The 19,065-nt window shown below is 42.8% G+C and overlaps 1 protein-coding gene across 8 annotated transcripts in view; it reads left to right on the forward strand.

Moving 5' to 3' along the window:
• The window catches only part of MBNL2 (muscleblind like splicing regulator 2), a 158,508-nt gene that overhangs the window by 127,578 nt on the left and 11,865 nt on the right, over positions 1-19,065 (forward strand). For 2 of the 8 annotated variants that reach the window (XM_047720261.1, XM_047720265.1), the window contains 2 exons: positions 4,308-4,343; positions 5,651-5,745. The exons of 2 other annotated variants lie outside the window; for them this stretch is intronic. In XM_047720261.1, coding sequence (XP_047576217.1) covers positions 4,308-4,343; positions 5,651-5,745 — 131 coding nt within the window. The remainder of the gene's footprint in view (positions 1-4,307; positions 4,344-5,650; positions 5,746-19,065) is intronic. 4 more of the 8 variants (XM_047720260.1, XM_047720263.1, XM_047720264.1 and 1 more) reach the window with 2 other exon arrangements.

The raw sequence follows: 19,065 nt of genomic DNA on the forward strand, positions 1-19,065 counted from the left end.
AACGTGAGCATCACAGTCAGTCCACCTGCCATCTCTTCCACACAGTGGAGTTTTGCTATCATATGATATTATATGATATCATATATGATATACGATATCATACATTGACACCATGTGAATTTGGATTTTAGGAATTCAGCCTCCGGGATGTGGAGATAGGAATATGAAACACTGTTCAAAATATGGGATTCTTCTCCAAAACTATGCTTATATAATTATCACCTTGGCTGATGCCCTAGCACGTTTGTAGTGGGTGAGACTTTTCCTTGTCTCCTTTTTTGATAGGGATTATTTTAATCTAGGAGTTAATACTTTCTCTTCGCTGCATTAGGCCAGTGGCAGAAACCACACACACTCACAAAAACAGCAGGGTAATAATTCTCGGCATTTCTCTGACAGGTTTATCATGTTACTGTAAGTGTTCTTATAGGCATTGTCTCATTATTCTTCAAGATAGTTCTGCCAGTGGCAGGCATGACTATTTGCATTTTGCAGATGGAAAAACTGAGGCCGTGTGTCTGTGCTGCAGGGTGAATACATAATGCATGGAAATATGCAAAGAATCCTGACTCATAGATTCTAGAGTTGAAATATTTGTGCAACCGCAGCAGAGAACACTTGAGAAGTTTCTGTGGATAGAATTAGTGCCTTAATGGAATGCTTCAGCTGCTCAGAACAGAAAGACCCACTGAGTCCCTCTTTGATTGATTTCATTATCTTGTGTGCACAGCATAAGTAAAACAAGGAAAAACATTAGTATAATTATTGCCTAATGATCTGAAATCGTAAGGGTACATAAGGTTTTCTATCACACACCTTGGTGAAAGATTTGTCCGTGTTTGGCGGAAACTGGACCTGTACAAAGATAGCAAAATTTATGCCCCCCCTTAATTGGGCAAACAGTTCCTGAGCACAGAGTAAGTTCTGAGTTCCAGATCCAGTAATGAGAATACAAAGGAGTTCAGAACTAGGAAAAACCAATATAGTGCTGAGCGTTAAGGGCCCCTTGGGGCACTTGCAAAGCTATTTGAGAGTGCAGAGAAAAGCAGAGTGTTCAGGCCATCAACAGGTGCAGTGGGTGGTGGGGACAAGGGAAACTGAGAAGGAAGCAACTGTTCAAAGGAGAAGAAATTTGCTTAGGACTTTGAAAGGAAGATTTTAGCAGTGGCAGAAAAGCATCCCAGGCCGGTGGGAGAGAGCCTAGGTTAGGCAGAACGTATTTGAGGGATTGCAAGCTGTTCATTTTAGCTGCAGAGCGAAATCCTGAAGGAGTAGGAAGAGGGTGCAGAGCAGAAAAGACAGGGAGCAGAATCTGACACTGAGTCAGACAGCCATGCACAGCCAAAGCTATGCATTTCTAATATTTTTATCACTTTCAGACCACGGTGGGTGAGGGGCTCATCACATGAATTTGGTCAAGCATTTCAACCACATCCTGAACTGAAGCTAAAGTCACTTGTTCAGTTCCAGGTCAGCGTGGCTACAGAGGCTGGTGGTGCTGGTTTGCAACCTAGGGACATTAGCAGCCATGACACAGAAAAGAACCACCCCCCCCACACACACACACACACTGGAATGCAAGAGAATAGCAGAATTTGTATAGGGATGACTTTGAACCCAGCCACGGTTTTCTTTAAAATGAAGTCACTGACAAGGTGGGCACTTTCATACATTTTAGGAACCAAGTGCTCCCATTACACTCACTGATGACTAAGGACCCTCACTCAACTGATTGATCCCCTGTCAATCTGGACCCCTGAAACCTAGACTGACATGAGTCCTGCCCTCCCAGAGTTGACAGGAGAGGAAGAGAGAGGTCCAATAAATGTCAGTATAAATATATAACTTAAATGCTTTATAAGGCCAACGACTGGAAGAGTAGAGTTCAGTAAGCTTGAAAATAATAAACTGATATAAATGGCAGATGGAGATAGGTAAAAGAACAATGGAATGGTTTTATAAAGAATTGATACATACCTTGAGACCAGGAAGATGAAAAGAGTGGGACGAAGATTATTCCAGGCACAGGGGACAGCTTGTGGGAAGCCCAAAAGTAGGACAAAAGTGTGATGTGTTCAGTTCAAAGAAATGAAAGGCTAATCTGCCTGGGTCACGGTGCCCGCCCTCAGAGAAGGGTATGGAATGGAGCTGGGGAGATAGAGAGTGAACCATAGGGGGTCTTTATCCTAAAGGCAATGAAAAAGCAGTCAATCATTTCCAGCACAGAAGTGAACAGACCTGTATTTAGAAAGGTGAAGAGTGGAGCAGATTAGGCAGGGGACGGGAATGCGAGCAGGAAGACCAGTTAGGACATCATGACATGGCCCAGCCTAGAGATAATGGCGATCAGGACCTGAAGAGTGGCAGTAGAGATGTACAGACAGACCAATATAAGATTCATTTTCAAAAGAGGATTGCTTTGGCTTATTGGTGAGCCGGAGCAGGGAACTTCAAGAGGGAAGGTAGATGCATAAATTTGGAAGCCTTGAGCTTATAGATAGTATTTAAATGCTGGATTGAATGACATACCCAGAAAAAGCACAGAGTAGATGAAAAGGAACCAGAACTGAGTCCTGAAAAACTCCAGCATGTAAGATGTAGACTGTGTGTCTGTGTATGTGGGAGGGGAGGACGGGGTGGGATGGTATTAGAAAATCCAAGGGGAAAGAGTGGTTTACTATGGAGGGAGTGGCCAAGTGCTAAATGTTACCAAATTCGCGTTAGATGAAGATGGAAGAGATCCTACTGACTGCAGATAGAGGGAGTTCTTGAGGACATTGGCAGTTGGAGGAGACCTGAATACGGAAGTCAACTTGGAGAAGATTGAAGAGCATGTGGGTCAGGGAAGTGAAAATTTATGAGCAGGCAACTGTCCAGAAGTTTGTTTATGAAGATTAGAAAGATAGGGCTGGAGAAAGAGAAGGATTTTGAGGAGTGTGTGTGTGTGTGTGTGTGTGTGTGTGTAAAGGATTCATTAGCACACGTTTGCTGAAGAATCCATTAATAACCCAGTTAAATAGCCTCTGTCCCTGACTGGTTAACTTAGCCTGACCCAAATACAGATCAGGCAGAAAGTATCCCTCAGGTGTGGACAGTGCGGCAGAGAGAACACAGGTCTATGCCTCTCACATTCTTCACCTGGTATCTCAGAGGGCAGTTCTAAAACCCTAAGCGGGTTCACCCATTTGTTACAGAGACTTTTCATTCATTCATTAAAAACAAATCCTCTGTCACCTCCATGATACCCCATCTTCAGGTATGTAATCCTCAGCATACTTTGATTTTTAGCCTAAGGAACTGAACCGGAAGTAGATAATTCAGTTTTTCAGTGCTTTACCACATAACATTTCTCTTCAGGGTCAGAGTTTTCAGATTCAAGTACATTAATATGGCCACCACAGGGAAGGCAGCTATCCCGCTGGAGGGATTGAAATCTTCCTCCCTCCCCATGCCACTTGGACACCAACCTGAGATTTTCCAGGAGTTTTGCCAAAGATCTCCCTCAGGGTTCACCTAATAGCCACCATGACACAGTCGCTAGGCCCGGTCCTAAGTCTGCCCCAGCTCTGCATGGTTTTGCCTCTACGCTCTTTAGTCTCCTTTATTGTGATGAAAACAGATCATGAACACAGCCGGGTCATTCTGTCACAAGAACATCAGTCTCCCTCCCTGTGCTGTAGGGCTTCCAGGCAATCATCTAAAAGTCACCTGACCCGTGAGGCTTTGATTTAGAGGATAGAGAGTCTTAGCTACTGTTTTGATTTTCACATCGTTTTTTAACACGAAACAACCAAACAAGCAAACACACCACGTTTAATGCAATAAGGTCAGTGTAATCCAACGAATACAAACCCTGATCTGGATTTAGGAGTAGAATTCCAGCCTTACCCTCGGTCCCCACTATGCATGACCTTGGAGTAGTTACTGTGCCTCAGATTTTTCATCTGTAAAATACCTACTTCCTACCTTGGAGGTTTACCTCAATGAGGTCTGTACAATACTTGGAGGTCTTAGAGGAAGGACACTCTCGACATTGTCACATGCCATTCTTTAGAAGAATCATGTTGACGGAGCCAAGTAAAAAGAGTGAAAAGTATCGAAGGAGTGAGCTTTGAGTAATATTGGCTTCCAACAAGTCAGAGATATTTGTCTCTATACTAAAAACGTGAATAACTCTAAGGACTGTGTTAACTAACCCTACTGATTTCTGGTTGTGCTTCAATCTCACTTTGAATGTTAACTCTAAACCGCTAACCTGTTTCTTTCCCTTTATTCACTTTTTCCACCTGCCATTGCATGACACGCAGGGTCAGTTTTGTGCATGACTCCCGCTACCAGTATTGGTAGGTTTCAACCTTTTTTTATTTGTATTTTTCTATTATGTACAGTACCTTCACTTGCTTGAAATTTATTTCAGAGATGGTAGAAATGCTTTAGGCGATGGTAGCCCTGAAGGCTTTATTTGGCTTTAGAGTTAATGTATAGGTTTTTTTTTTAAGATGTACCTTTGTATTATTTAAGAAAATAATCGTTTTAATGTGACCAGAATAACCACTGTGCTAGAACAGCCACTGCCAGACATAAAACCACAAGTACTGCTTTTTAATGATCTGTATTTTGTTTCTCTTTAGAGTTTATACGGTTTAGTGTAAGAGGAAATAAAAAGCTGACTTTATCAGAAAGGCAGGCTAATTTCATCAATGTTTTAAAGTTTCATAGTGGTGTGCCTTTATCTCCTCTTTGCTGTGTGTTAGAGTTATCAGAGTTTCCCAGAAGTATTTATTTTTAAAAATTATAAATGGATGTATTTTGAAAACAACTGTCTGAATTGCCTTGTTTTAGCATCCTTTTTAATTATAAGTGTCAATTTATTTGTGGTGATTATTTGGACCTTAGCCCCCCCCCCTTAGATGTTAAATTTTAATACCATATCATTATCTCTACACATCCAGTGCCTTGGTACAAAATTCTGTCTTTAGGACGTATGGATGCGTTCCATTTAGAATACAGAGAAATAAACATCGGCCAAATTTGCCTGGCTATTTCGCAGTAACTACGTTAGAATTTATGTCAAGGCCACGATTTTTGCTCTACTGTTTATTAATCCAGGATAAACCCCAACCTCCAGCAATTTCAGTTCAAAAAAAGCAGTCCCTAATTGACAAACTGTTCAGTTGAACCGCAGTTAATTCCAGAGACCATCCTACCCCAAATTAGGCCTACGTGTTGAGCCTTGGATGTTTTAGAATGACAAAAGCCGAGTATCCCATAGTCTTACTTCTTTGGACGTTACAGTTCACATTTTTGGAAGAAACCTATTAGTACCTACAACCGTAGGCTCCAAATTGGGAATGATAAATTGTCATAAGTAAAAATGTCAATAAATACATCAACCAAAGTAGTCTGCTTTGGCCTTTCTGGGAATCACTGATTATGTTTTAAAACTTCCTTTAATTGTACTTGTAATAAGCTATTTTCCCTTTTTTATTTCTCTCCCATGCTTCCTTGCTTTGCATTGTGATTGCATGCCATCTGCTGGTTTAACCCATGATGGCTTGCTGCTCTGATATTCACCATGCCAAAATACCACTTCTATTACCATAATGCTACACCCTCCTGTTCATTGCTCCCATGGTTCCCCTCCTGAAAGTACCCATGATGCACAGCGCTACGTCAGCCACTGTCTCTGCAGCAACAACTCCTGCAACAAGTGTCCCCTTCGCAGCAACAGCCACAGCCAATCAGGTTTGCTCCTTTTAAAGCTTTCTTTCACAAATCCCAAACTCTAAATGAGTGCTGATATTTAAAAAAAAAATTCTCAGTGAGAATTTTTTTTTCATGTTTATCCATCAAATTTTATTTTTTTAATTAGTTTATAGCAAGCATTTATGGACAGGTTGCACTTATTTAGAGTTAACATTTACTGCAAATAATGATGTAGCTATGTTTTGTGTTGCACTGTTTGTTTTCGTACCTAATATTGTGTAATTAACCTGACAGGCTTCAATTCCTTTTAGTACAGCATTTACGTATCCAGTGGTTTGTGAATTGCCAGAGAAAAATCGTAAAAGCTCGCCCGTGGGTGCTTGAAAACTGGCTCTATTTCGATTCAGTTCATTCAGACCCCGTGATCTCTGTTGGGGAGGAAAAAGAAAATTCTCCTCTTAGAAGTCTCCCCTTTTGCCTTCGTGTCAAATTTAAGGTCTGAATGATGCTTGTCAACATCTCACCTTGGTCGCTTGTGCCCCCAAAGTCAGTGGTTCCCACTTCACAATTGGTCCAGATTCTGGCGTAAGAGCCAAGGCGTGCTGGAAGAGGAGTGCGGGGCGCTGAGTTCACAAAGGCTGGATATAACTGAGTAGGGCTGTTTAACTCTGTTGGTTTACCGCATGTGCCAGGAAGACCATGGATGTCCTGTTTCTCAGTGAGAACCAATTGGCCGTTCTCCACTCTGTAATCACAGGCTGACTGTACCCCGAACCCCAGCCAGCCAGCTCGCAGCCTTGTGCCCCAGCACAGGAGCTGCGCATGAAGATGGGTGAGCGTCGACCCGCCCGAGCTCGCCTAGAGAAACGCATTATTACGCATGCTTGCCCTTCATACAAGAGCAATGGTTTTGGCTTTGTTTTTAGCTTAATTTTTTTTTCTTATCAACTTTACTGGTAAAAGATAGAGACATAGGAGTGAGCAGGAGGGAAGATCCGAGCTAATGGGAGAAATTGGGAGAGATCATGTCGAGGCATCAGTGGTAGGTTCCACGCTGCCTTCTACAGGAGGGAAAGGCTGATTCATACTTTCTACATTCAAGTGAATAAGTGATTCCAGGGCCGTAGGTTTCATCCCTGGAAAGACGAGTGTGAGTGCACTTGAATGAAGGAATACTAGTGAAACCCCCTGATAGTTCTGACCGTGTCCTCTGAATTGTGATGAAGGAGGAAAGAAGGAGGAGGGGGGAGGGCAATCCCACATGTGCTCTCAGAGGCAGATATAAACTGTTGCTAATTCTTTAGCTCTTCACCTGCCACCTCAAAAATGCCAGGTTACCTCTAAGGAAAGCCAACTCAGCCTCCAAACAGATAGAACAAAGAATAGCAAATACATTTCTTAGCTGGGAATAGTCAAAAGAAATGATGGGATGGAAGAGAGAGAAAAAGTTTGCATCCTTCCATTACTAGGTTCAAAGCACCCCTTTCATTTGCTCGTTCGTTATGAGGAAGCTAGATATTTGGATATTTATATGTAAGTCCTGTCTTCTTGAACCACATTTTTGTGGTTTCTTGACAGAATTTTGGTGATAAAGTCCTTTCATAAGAGGACAACTATAACATAGTAGTATTCATTATGATGGCAAGTTAGGGACACCTTTATTTATTTTAGAGAGGGAGAGAGAGAGGAAGATTGCCTGTGGGAGCAAGTGCACAGCAGGGAGGGGCAGAGGGAGAGACCAACTTTAGCAGACTCCATGCTGAGTGTGGAGCCCGACATGGGGCTCAGTCTCAGGATCCTGAAATGAGGACCTGAGCTGAAACCAAGAGTCGGACATGTGACTGACTGCGCCACTTGGGCGCCCAGCAAGTCAAGCACTTCTAATACTGAGAAATCTTTCCTAAGAATGGAAAGGAAGTCAAAATAAAGGAGTACTTTGGAGTTTGAGGATAAATTCCACTATTATGATAAATATTTAATCACATATCATAAATATTTCTTCCAGCCTAATGATTTTTGGGGTTCCCTTTGGTGGAAAAATAATTGGAGAGTTTGTGGGCATGTATGTGTAGGTTTGTGTGTAGGGAAGCAGGAGGAGGGATCGTGGGACACGCAAAAGCTAAAATATCTCATTTTAGAGCAGACTACAGTTGATAAAGGAACTAGCAGGTTTAACTTCAATTACACTTAAAGAAATATTATTAAAGAGGTACCAGACGTAGCTTCGAGAATCCTAGACCCTGCATTTTGCAGTTTATCGGATGTAAGAATTTCTGGATTGCACTTAAGTGATGAAGAGGAGAAACCCTTTAGCAACTCTGGGTGAAAACCACAGAAAAAGAAATAGTCATAAATACAAATTTTTCAGGCGTAATATGTTTTACGTAATTTCAACAAGTTTCAAAGAGCAAAGCAGCTGCAAAAGAACTTAGAAATCTTTCCAGAGCTCCTGAAGTCAGAGATTGCTGATGACTGTGACATGACAAATTATCCTTTTGTTAATTTCACCCTTTAAACTCAGATGGAATCATATCTGCGTGAACGAGGTGTCATTTAAATGCAGCAGGTCTCAGTTTCCTCCTTTGTGAAAGGAAGCCTGGCGTTAGGTTACCTCCGAAGTCCCTTCTATCCCCGAGATCCTGCAGACCTGTGGTCGCACTGTTGTTCTGCTGGACCCAGAGTCTGGGATGATAGAAAGGCAGACACCAGCAGACTTGGCAAGTAGAGGTAGGAATTTCAGACCTCAGGGTGTGCTAAGCATTCTGCCTCCTTTTTCCTCCATGGAGTGATCTGTCTTTAACACAAAACGTGCTGGAGTTTTGACAGTCTTTCAGTTCATTGGATCAATTTAGACTATCAGTTCAAATAGTACAAACCTCATAGGTATGTGTAATTAGATCCAAGTCATTCATAGACAACAGAAGTTAGACCAGAACATCCCAAGACAGATCCTCAGTCCAGTTTCCTTTACATGTCAGCCCCTGGTGAGCCAAGACGAACAAGCCACAGAGCTGTAAATTCTATCCTCACGGCTTCCTGGAGGTACCGGCAATGAAAGTTTCAGCTGAACTTAGACTTGAAGCTTGAAATTCAACGAAGACAAAATCCAAATACTTTGGGGAACTGTAAAACAATTATTCTGATTGCTTGGCCCTGGACATAGATATGGAAACAAAAATATAATAAACATGTTTACTAGCAATAACTTCTTTGGACCTTAATATACAAATTGTATTTAATAATTTTACTATTACCTAGTTATATTATTTACAAATGACTTGCTACTATTCTATTGGTTTCTCTCTCATATGACATATTACATACTACATTATATATCACACCAAATGTTTTATATTATATGAGAGAGGGTATTTATGTACAGAGAGACTTTCTTATTCCTTACGGCAGTCTCATGAGGACAACCTTGGTCATCTCTATTTTATAGGTGGTAAAACCGAAACAGAATTTAACTAAGTTGGCCAAAGTTAAGCACCTAACAAATGGTCTTGCTGGAACTGAATCCTAGGCAGTTTGGTTCCAGAAGCCTTCATCTTAATCACCATGCTATACCACCTTTCTCATCATTCTAAATACACAAAGGTGACTTCTTTCCCCAATTACAACTATCTTGCACGTGAGACCCAAGAGCAGCACAGTGTAAAGGGGTCTCAGCTCAAACCAAGGTCACTCCGAAGCCAGGGAGATGAACCGAGCCGGAGGCTGGCTTCAAGCCGGAGATGTAGTATCCGGCTCCCACCTAGAACCCTCTAGCAGATATATATTAATTGTAATATGTAACCACATGTGAATATTCTGTGTGAGATCGTAACCAGTGAGGAGACTGAAAATGACGAGCAGTATCTATACACGGAAGATGAGAAGGAGGAAGAAAAGAAGTCAGAAAGAATTCATCATTAGTCCTAGTGAAGCAGGCTCATGGGCTTGTTCTGTGTGACTCACTGCCCTAGACCTTACTCTGAGTTCTGCCCATCAGCCAACAAATGGCTTGGTAACAAGGAAAATCAGAAAGGAAAATGAGAATACCGTATAAATCAGTCAGTTTCAGCCTCACAGATGGTCAGAATGTGTAAGGCTCTAGATGCCTATAGTGGGACAGATTTCATCTCAGGATACATTAAAAGACATACAGATCGCTCAGTATACTGGGTTACCCAGTTTTTTCATATTGTAAGATATTTCATTTAACAAAACGAGTACAGATGGAAATTCCTGTAACTTGAATTCTTATAATAGTCTGTGCTGTCATTGCTTTATTGGCTTTTATTTCAAAACTACATCTGTCTTGAGGGGAGAAAATAAATTCCAAATAACTACATTTTAAGTATCAGCCTGTTCATCTATATACAGAGTTTCTTCATTTTACCTAATAACATCCTTGAAGGCCCAGTTAAAATACAGTCTGTGTGGCGAGGCTCTCCCTGCACCCCGGCAGGTAGACATGCTTTCTCCAGCCTCTGAGTCCTTCAAGGACTCCACCCATGCGCTCCTCTGAGCATCTTTGCCCAAAAGACAGGAGGGCAGGCTCCCACACTCAGGCGGGCAGGGAAGTGTACAGTCGAGGCCAAGATCCAACAGTCTGATCGGTCAGGGCTTCAGTGTGCAGGGCTGGCTGTAGCCGGCTCTGATCCTTCAATGCCAAGGCAGACGCTTTTGCCTGATTGGGCCAATGAAGGTCTTCAGGAAGGATAGTGACAGCACAGAGCTCTGGGGAAAATGAGCAGACAGATCTGAGGCACGAGAGTCTGTGGAGACCAGTGAGGGATTTTAACAAGAGCTAAACTGAGCGGTGGCCCCTGGTAAAGGTCTCCTCTCCCTTGCCTCTGCCCCTGACGTGGAGAGTGTTATTTTGAACCCAACATAAACGGACAAACTCTTTCATACTATGGCAAAACCCATCCCAGTAAATGTCCCATGGCAGAAAAAGAAATTTGGGCTGACATGAAGGGTTAGCCACAGGAAGTCGCCCCCGAAGGACTTGAACTCAGTCCCTTCAGGGACCGCAGTTGAACGCACTCATTGGTCAGATGTCTCCAGTGTGCTTACCCCTGATGTGTGGCTTCCTCCTTCTTACCTCAGTGACACTTCAGAGCCATGAAAGCTCAAAGACCCCCCAAAGAGTCCCTCTAGATGTGGAGTGAATAGTCATTGCCCATGTTCTACAGTGAGGGCTTATGGGGACAGTGAGGACAGTTATCCATCTAATTCATTTTGGGAACTGAGCCTGTGCTGAGAAGAAAAATTCTTACCCTTGACTATTAGGAAACTCTTTATGGAGCACCCATACTTTCAAAGTATGTGAAAGCACTTTCAAAGCTTGTGAAAACAAATTCTATTTCTGGCAAGATGTGAAAAAAAAAATCACATCTACAGAAAGTGATGATTGAGGTTTTAAAATTATGATCTCTAGGTCTTGTCACATATTCTGAACACTCCCCCAGAGATTAAATCCATTCAACAGAAAGTTGACCTGAGAAGAGTTTATTGAAAATTAGTTAATAATATACACACATAACCCTCTATTTATTAGAATATTTGATAAGCCAGAAAATCTCATTTTTCACACCTACCTGGCATAAATTTACTGTATATGATAATCAATGGCAACAATATTGTATCAAGAAAATAAAATAATTACATGCAGCAGGATTCACGTTATGTTTTATCAGGCCTGCTACAGATAACTTGAGAGGGAAGAAAAAAAGCTTCCAACCATCAGATTTTACTTCTATCTCAAATAATTGTGCATAAAACTATTTGTATAAGGATTTGCAGATACATAAGTTAGCCTGTACTAATCAAGAAATCTAGAAGGGTAAGGTCATGTTTTACTTAAACTCTCAATCTCAAAGAGTTTTATGGAACATCTCTTATGCAAAGCCATCTGTCAGGACTATATTTGGATAAATGTAGGAGGCATTAAACATCCCCCACTATTCACCACTTGACCCATTTGGAGCCTGTTTTTTATTATTATTTTTTTTTTTTATAAGAAAAATCTTGGTTCTGCAAAGCCTTGGCAGGGGCTGGGGGTGGGGAGGAGGCTTCTGTGAAATTCCTCTGCTGAACACAGAGTAGTAACTGGCCTCCACATACAGAAGCTCAGAGTCCTTCTTCCTCCCTGTTTGCTGGTTCCCAGGGACAGATAATTATGCAGAGCAGCTAGGGCCCAACTAGACTGCATTCCAGAAAGACCCAGACAGCAAATGTCAAAATCCAGCCCCAATGGCTAGTACTCAGGTAGAGACATCTATCCCAGCAATAGAGTCCAGACTGCAGAAGCTGCTTAGCCACCATTAACTTGTTGCCGATGTTCTAACTACAGAAGGGGTTCCATTTCAGGAATGGATTGGGTAGCTTCAAATGAGGCAGAATTGTCCCATCAAGTATTTTGTGGAGAACAGCAGCAGTGAGTAAGAGTGTGTGTGTGTGTGTGTATGCACGTGTGCATGTGCACGTGCACATGGGTGTGTGGAGATGGGAACCTGCCCTATCCCTTCAAGTAAAAAAAATAAATGAATTTCTTGAAATTGTGTTATTTGCATTCAGTGGACGCTGTTGGTCACAGCTACTCGGCATGATGAGCGTGAATGCCCTGTGCACTGTGGCGAGGGCATCAGAATCTCAGAGAGCCAAACAGACGCAGGTTATGTTTTCTCTTCAAGAAATCAGAAAAGAAGAGGGCAGTAGACATTTCCGTTTTCTGCCTCCAAAGCCGCTGCTTTGCAGGACTAACTACCGTGAGGTTTAATTAATAAATGTATCTGCAGACTCTGAGGGAAGGCTAAGTTAGTTATGTACGTGTTGTTATCTAGTACATTTCCATTTTTCATGAATAATTTACACCTCATGGTTAGACACTTGGGTAGAATTCTTTTGTAGATTGCTCCTAAAGACATAATATCAGCTCTAGTTTTGTACAGCTGAAGAGAAAATGCCAAGGGTCCTTATGTGGAACTTGACTGCCTGGTGGATTGTCCTGCTTATTATATCTCAAATCCCATACTCTTTTGCATTTTGATGGAAGCTGGGGGGAATCTTTTTAGACGGAGAAGTTCTTTGCCCAGGAGTATATGGGCTTTTGTGGATGGTAATAAAATCATGTCCAACTTTCCTAATTTGGGGTTTTTCTCTTCTGAGCAGAATGAATGATGTACAATTCATCCACTATATGTGTTTATTTCAGCTCTAGGTCTCTAAGGAAAGAGAGCCGAGCTACAGGGCAAGAATTCAGATCCGTTTTCAAGGATTGAAAGATAAATGGGGGTCTCAGTCTTTTCTTTATTTTATTTTTTAAGGTGATATTTATTCATTTGGGAGACAGAGAGAAAGCAAGAGCACAAGCAGGGGGAGAGGCAGAGGGAGAAGCAGAGTCCCTGTTGGGTTTGGAGCCTGACCTAGGGCTCAATTCCAGGACCTGGAGATCATGACCTGAGCCGAAGGCAGACCCTTAACCTTCTGAGCCACCCAGGTGCCCTGGGGTCTCAGTCTTAATAAAAATTGTTAGGAACAGAGTACAGTTTTGATTTACAGGCTTCTACCTCCCCAAGTCCGGCCACTGCTGCCCGCCCTCTCGCACGGCTACCTGTGTGTTTGGGGAGCTGCCAGGCTTTCTGTGTGGGCAGATGGGGAGGAGAGAGCCTCGCTGCTCCCTGATGAGGAGGAGGGACGGCAGCCACCCCGACCGTTCCTTCACGGACTGGCTGTGATGCCAACACATGTCGCAGACAGTTGGCATTAGGTCTGGCCTCTCAGCCTCTGCTAGCATTCCCTCTGGGCCACAGTGCTTGAGGTGATGGCTCCAAGGTCAGTCGTGGCGGAGCCTGCTGATGATTCTGGAGGCCGCCAGTGTGGAGGAGGGCTCGCTACCCGGAGTTATTGTCTAGTCAGAGAAACGGAGCGATCAGAGACTGTCACAAAGTGAAATAGAGACTCAAACAATACTCCACGGGAAGTACACTCCATGGCAGGCCCTTACCCCTAAAGGGATGAGGAGGTGGGTCTTGAGGGATGTGTGGGAATTTGACAGAGAAGAACCAGTGTGAAGTGTAAGGGCTGGAGATGGGCGTGGGGTCGGGGAAAGGAACCCACAGGCACGAGGCACCACCATCCTGCTTTACGTGCCTTCCCGTATTTAACCCTATCGGGTGGGTCCTATTCTCCCTCCTTTACATGTGACAAAATCAAGGCTTAGATTGGCCAGAGCTCGAATCAGTACTAGAGCAGCATGTGACCTCAGGTCTATCTGCCCCTGGAATCTGTGCCTCCCCCCTGACTCCAGCCTCTTTCCCAATAGCCTCTGTGGTTCTGACGGGAGTTTCAGGATCAGTCTTGAGCTTTATCCCACAGCAGAGGCAAAGAAAACAGCTATGATTTTGTTAGATCTCTGGGAAAGGGGTGGACACTTGCTCACGTGGGCAAAACGACCTGCAGTAGGCCATGCTGCAGAGAGCGGGAGTGAGGAGAGGATGAGTTTGGTCATGACTGGAAAACTCAGTCGCGCAGGCATGGAGGGATTGGTTGCCGAGGCTCTGGGAGGGCAGGATGAGAGCAAGACCATGGGATGTTAAATGAGAAACTTGGAAACACTGATCCACTGCAAGTGAGCAGGTAGAAATGAGCTGGGACAGGCCAAGGTCAGGTTCCCTGGAGAGGAAGCTACTTCATCACTGAAAATTGGGATAGAGCAAAAACAGACAGTATGGGGAAGGATGAATAATTAAGAATCAGGGAAATTCAGGGCTCTCTAAGGGTCTTCTCCAGCTTCTCTAATACCTTTACCAACTTCTTGGACCCTGCCTCACCAGCCTTCTATAAGACCTCTCTCCAGTGACTCACGTGGAAAGAATGGTTCTTGTTGACACATCTTCCCTTTTATTTATACCACGGAGGACCAATTTGTTGACTGGTACTTTCTGACGTTGGAAAACCCATAGCTGTTCTAGCATTTAGAATCTGGCACGCCTCCACATCAGGTATAATACGCAGGTGCTTTTGGTCTGTTTGACTTTCAGTGATTAAATTATATTCTTCTTATCATCATGCCCTTGGCTTGGGAGTTTCCAGAGATTCTCAGAGCGCATATCAATGAGCTTCCCATAATCAAATACAGACACTTGTCACTATGTATCACAAGGCACTTCTGGGAGCAGCATCGTTAAGCTGGACATTGTAAATGTCCCCCATTTTCCCGGAGTCACGGCTGCATCAGGCAAAGCAGGTCTGACCCAAGACCGGCATCGACGACTCCTGGTCCTGGAAGGAGTAAGTTATAGGGGCAAATTTACCACAATCCTGCCATACCGCCACGGTAACATACAAAAGAAAGCTATGGTGCAAGCTACAAACTGGAAGAGGGACCCACGTCAGCAGGGCAGCTTATCTAAGTCACACAAATATTAAGAGAACCAGGACTAAAACCCAATTATCTGTGTCCTTCCTAGAGGACTACTTTTCCTTTCACCACACTGCCTTCCTGAGAATGTGCTTTAAATGGTCATCCAATGGTCCACAAAGTAGGGAGCCCATAGACAACACCCAGACTTGTCAACAGCTGTCCTTTATGGAGACATGACATGGTGCTAATAAGGCTTTCACAGAATTATTAAAACCCAAAATGGCCCTGGAAGGGACTGTTCTTATCCCCAGTATGCTGATGAGGAAATGGTAGTTTCGAGAAGCCAAGGAGCTTGGCCAAGATCATGGATTCAGTGGCAGAACATCCCAAGCTCCCTAACCTTCCGTTGCACAATGAGAAGGACCTAGAATGGTTAAGTGACTCCTCAATGTTATGTAAGGGTTAAAAACTCTTCTAACACCACACCCTGTCCTCTGTCAAACCACAGTGTAGCTTGGGTGTGTTGTCTACATATTTGTTTTTGAATAGTCAATAGCTTTGCTTCTGCCCTGTAGACTTTAGAAAGGTTTCTGAGGAATCAAAAAGAAAGCCAGGGATATTAAACTTGATTCCTTTTTTTCTCCAAATATTTTTTCCAGTAATAATTTCATAGTTCTTCCACCATTCTTTCAATATTTGTCATTGTTACACCAAAATATTTGAAAGGGCCAGAGAACCACTCTAGTGATGAGAATTCAGGAGAAAGGGATTGTGTGGATCGATTGCTATTGTTCACATTTTCTTTGCTCTTCTCTGACCCCCCGCAATGTGAAGAATGGTCTTGAATAAGACGTTAAAAAAGCTAAATCTAAGGAGTGTGTCAAGACTGAAAAGAAAAGCCCATTGTATTTCTTTGCCACAGAGAAGAGTTTTTTTTTTTAAGATTTCATTTATTTATTTGACAGAGAGAGATGGCAGGCAGAGAGAGAGAGAGAGAGGAGGAAGCAGGCTCCCCACTGAGCAGAGAGCCCCATGTGGGACTCGATCCCAGGACCCTGAGATCATGACCTGAGCCAAAGGCAGAGGCTTAACCCATTGAGCCACCCAGGCTCCCCACAGAAAAGGGTTTTTAAGAGTTTTGTTTTTTGTGGGTTTTTTTTTTGTTTGTTTTTTGTTTTTTAACATAAGCTCATAACCTAAGCCTAAGTTCTGTCTGTGGTGTATGTGGGATCCAGGAAAGGAGAGGTGAAGGTCTTGAAGATAAGGTGTAGACATGTGTTAGCCGAGACTGGTATGCACAAGTGTCCATAAATCATGGTTTGCTCTAAGCACAGTGATCTACAAGTATTTAGTGAATGCTGCGTATACCTTGTCAAAATATTCATGTTTTGTGGCTTAGCCTAGGAATTTAAAATGGATGAAATACTACCAAATAAAACAGCCATCTTGCGTGTTTCCTACTGCCAGTACTCACTAAACACATGATCTGAGAGGTCAACTCATGAGTTAGGGACCATGTTTGGTTCCCGCTGGAGAGATGAGTGCCGAGAATAAGAGGTGGCAAATCCTTTACCAATGGCAGCACACCCAATGGGGCTAGATGTTCAAGTTTAAAGCGTGGGAAATCCGGCCTTTCATAGGATGTTCGCTTTCTATAGCACTGATCATCAGACGCTGATGGCACTTGATACTTTCGTGATAAAAGATTTGGGTTTGAAAAATTATTAGCATGAGTGACAGTCAAGACTTTTTCATGAATAAATGAGAAATTTGGCCTATAGTTAGTTGTCAGTGACAGGTCAGGATATGCAAATATGGAAACGAAAGTAAGTGTATTTGACATTTTTAATATCTGAATTGCATCAAAATCGGGTTTATTACCAACATAGATGGAGTGCCATACAGATCATAGAATATTTAAATGCATAGTATTATTATTTGAAAGCCCATTTAAACAGAAGCTGAAGCCAAATCTTACTCATCCCCTTCTCTTTTAAGGGAAGGGAACCGACACTTACCAGTAACCACTATTAAGCATCAGACACCTGCTCTACATTATTTCATTTACTTCTCAACAGAACTCTATGAAGGGTTTTATCCATTTTCCAGAGGAGAGCAAATCTTAAAGGACAATTGAAGATTCAAGCAAGTGGGAAGTGACTGGACAGCTTTAGAATTCAGGTTTGCCCGCCTCCAAATCCTATTCTCCTGTGTCTCCACCATATTTAAATGAGGTTGGAGCTTGTGGTCAGTGTAGGGTCAGGATGAACCTCTTTATGTGGTTCCCTTAAAAACTTCTGTCTCTTGAGTTTCACTCTTAGTTTTTAAAGTTGTAACCGTTTGAGAAGGAAGTTCTCATAGAAGCAAGCCTTTTTGAAGGTCAAGTTCAATATCGTAAATAGTCTGAAAATACTGTTGCTTGGTGAAACCACTAGGGAATTCAGATTTGAGTCTAGTAAACAAGAGCTAGACAGCAGATGGACAGGGGCACCATTTCCCCCTTCCCAGGATGGCAAACTGGCAAATAACTTCTGGCTAGAAAGAGTCTGCCAAGAGGAGTCCTCTCAACCAGGACTTTTTCAAACAATGGTAATTTAGAAAGAGAAACCTTGTTTGTCTCCAAGGTCTCCACAGAACTGTACCTTCATACCAGTCCCAGGGTCATTGAACGTCACTACTTGGGAGTGGTTGTTTGGGGCGGCCTGGAGGAGGCAACTGAAAGGAGCCCCGGGAGGAGGTTCCACAGTAAGGCAGGGAGCTGACTTAGAAAGTGAGCCTAGGAAGTTGCTCATGACTCAGGTGTGACACAGCCAGCGATCCTGTTTTGAAGCCAAATATGGGAAGGAGAGAGGGAAGAAGGAATAAGCATTGGGATGAAGGGGGAATAGGGAATTTACTGGGAACCGAGTGCTGGTTTGGAATGCTGAAGAGTTCCGGAGATGGACAGGGATGGTTGCTCACTGGCGAGTGTCCCTGGGCCACTGAAATTAACCATTTAGAAATGGTTAAAAGGGCAAATAGTAAGCTATTCCTGTTTTACTACAATTTTTCAAATTGGACAAAGGATCTGAACAGACATTTCTCCAAAGAAGCAGTGAGTAGTGTTGGAAAGAAGATGTCTGATGGTGCTTCTGTGAAATCCATAGCTCAGAGTTATTTTTTTATTACATTAAAAATGCTCTTGTTGCCGTGTTTTCCTTTAAGAGTTTTCATAAAGCAGGTAACTGAAGGCAAATACAAGTCCTTCCTCAGTGAGCCATCCTTGTTGCAAGCTGGGTCTCTCCTGAGATGCCAGGCCTTAACAAAAGCCCATTGTTGGCTCAGCAGCAACGCACCTTTATACTTTTTCTCAACAGACATTTATTAAGCACCTACTGTGTGTCATTAAAATTCAGGATTCTGGGAATACAGAATCAAACAAAATAGTCCCTGTTCTCCTGAGCTTAACCTGGTAAGGGGGACAGGCCCCAAACCAACATGCAAGTAATTCCAGTGAAAGTGATTATCACCTAATAAGGATCATCTCAAAAAATCGAAATACCCAAAGGAAGGTCTTACCCACTAAGTTTTGACAGAGGACAGCAATAAAGAGATAAAAGAGAATGTAGGAGATTTCTTTATATTTTTTCTTTTTTTCTTTTTTGGTGTCCATTTTGCCATCTATCATACCATATTTGGGCTCTTCCTCGGAGTTGTTAGGGAAGACAGATGGTACCCTTGTGTAGCTCCCCAGATGCCCGTGCTGCACAGGCAAAGTGAGAAACTAGGCTCAGAGGGTCACGAAGCTTGTTGGTGGCATAGACAAGCTTCGTGAAATTCCACTCCAGGACTCTGATTTTACCTTTGCACTATGATTTTACACACAGCTAAGTAGTCTTGTTAACCAACCTTGTTCTCTCTGTCTCTGTGACACACATACTCAAACAGGAAAAGGATTAAAGTAGGAAAAAAAACATAATTTTGCTGAAAATTTTATTAGATGGCAGTGTCATCCCACCAGTTCT

This window comes from Lutra lutra, chromosome 3, assembly GCF_902655055.1.
Source record: "Lutra lutra chromosome 3, mLutLut1.2, whole genome shotgun sequence".
NCBI lineage: Eukaryota > Metazoa > Chordata > Mammalia > Carnivora > Mustelidae > Lutra > Lutra lutra.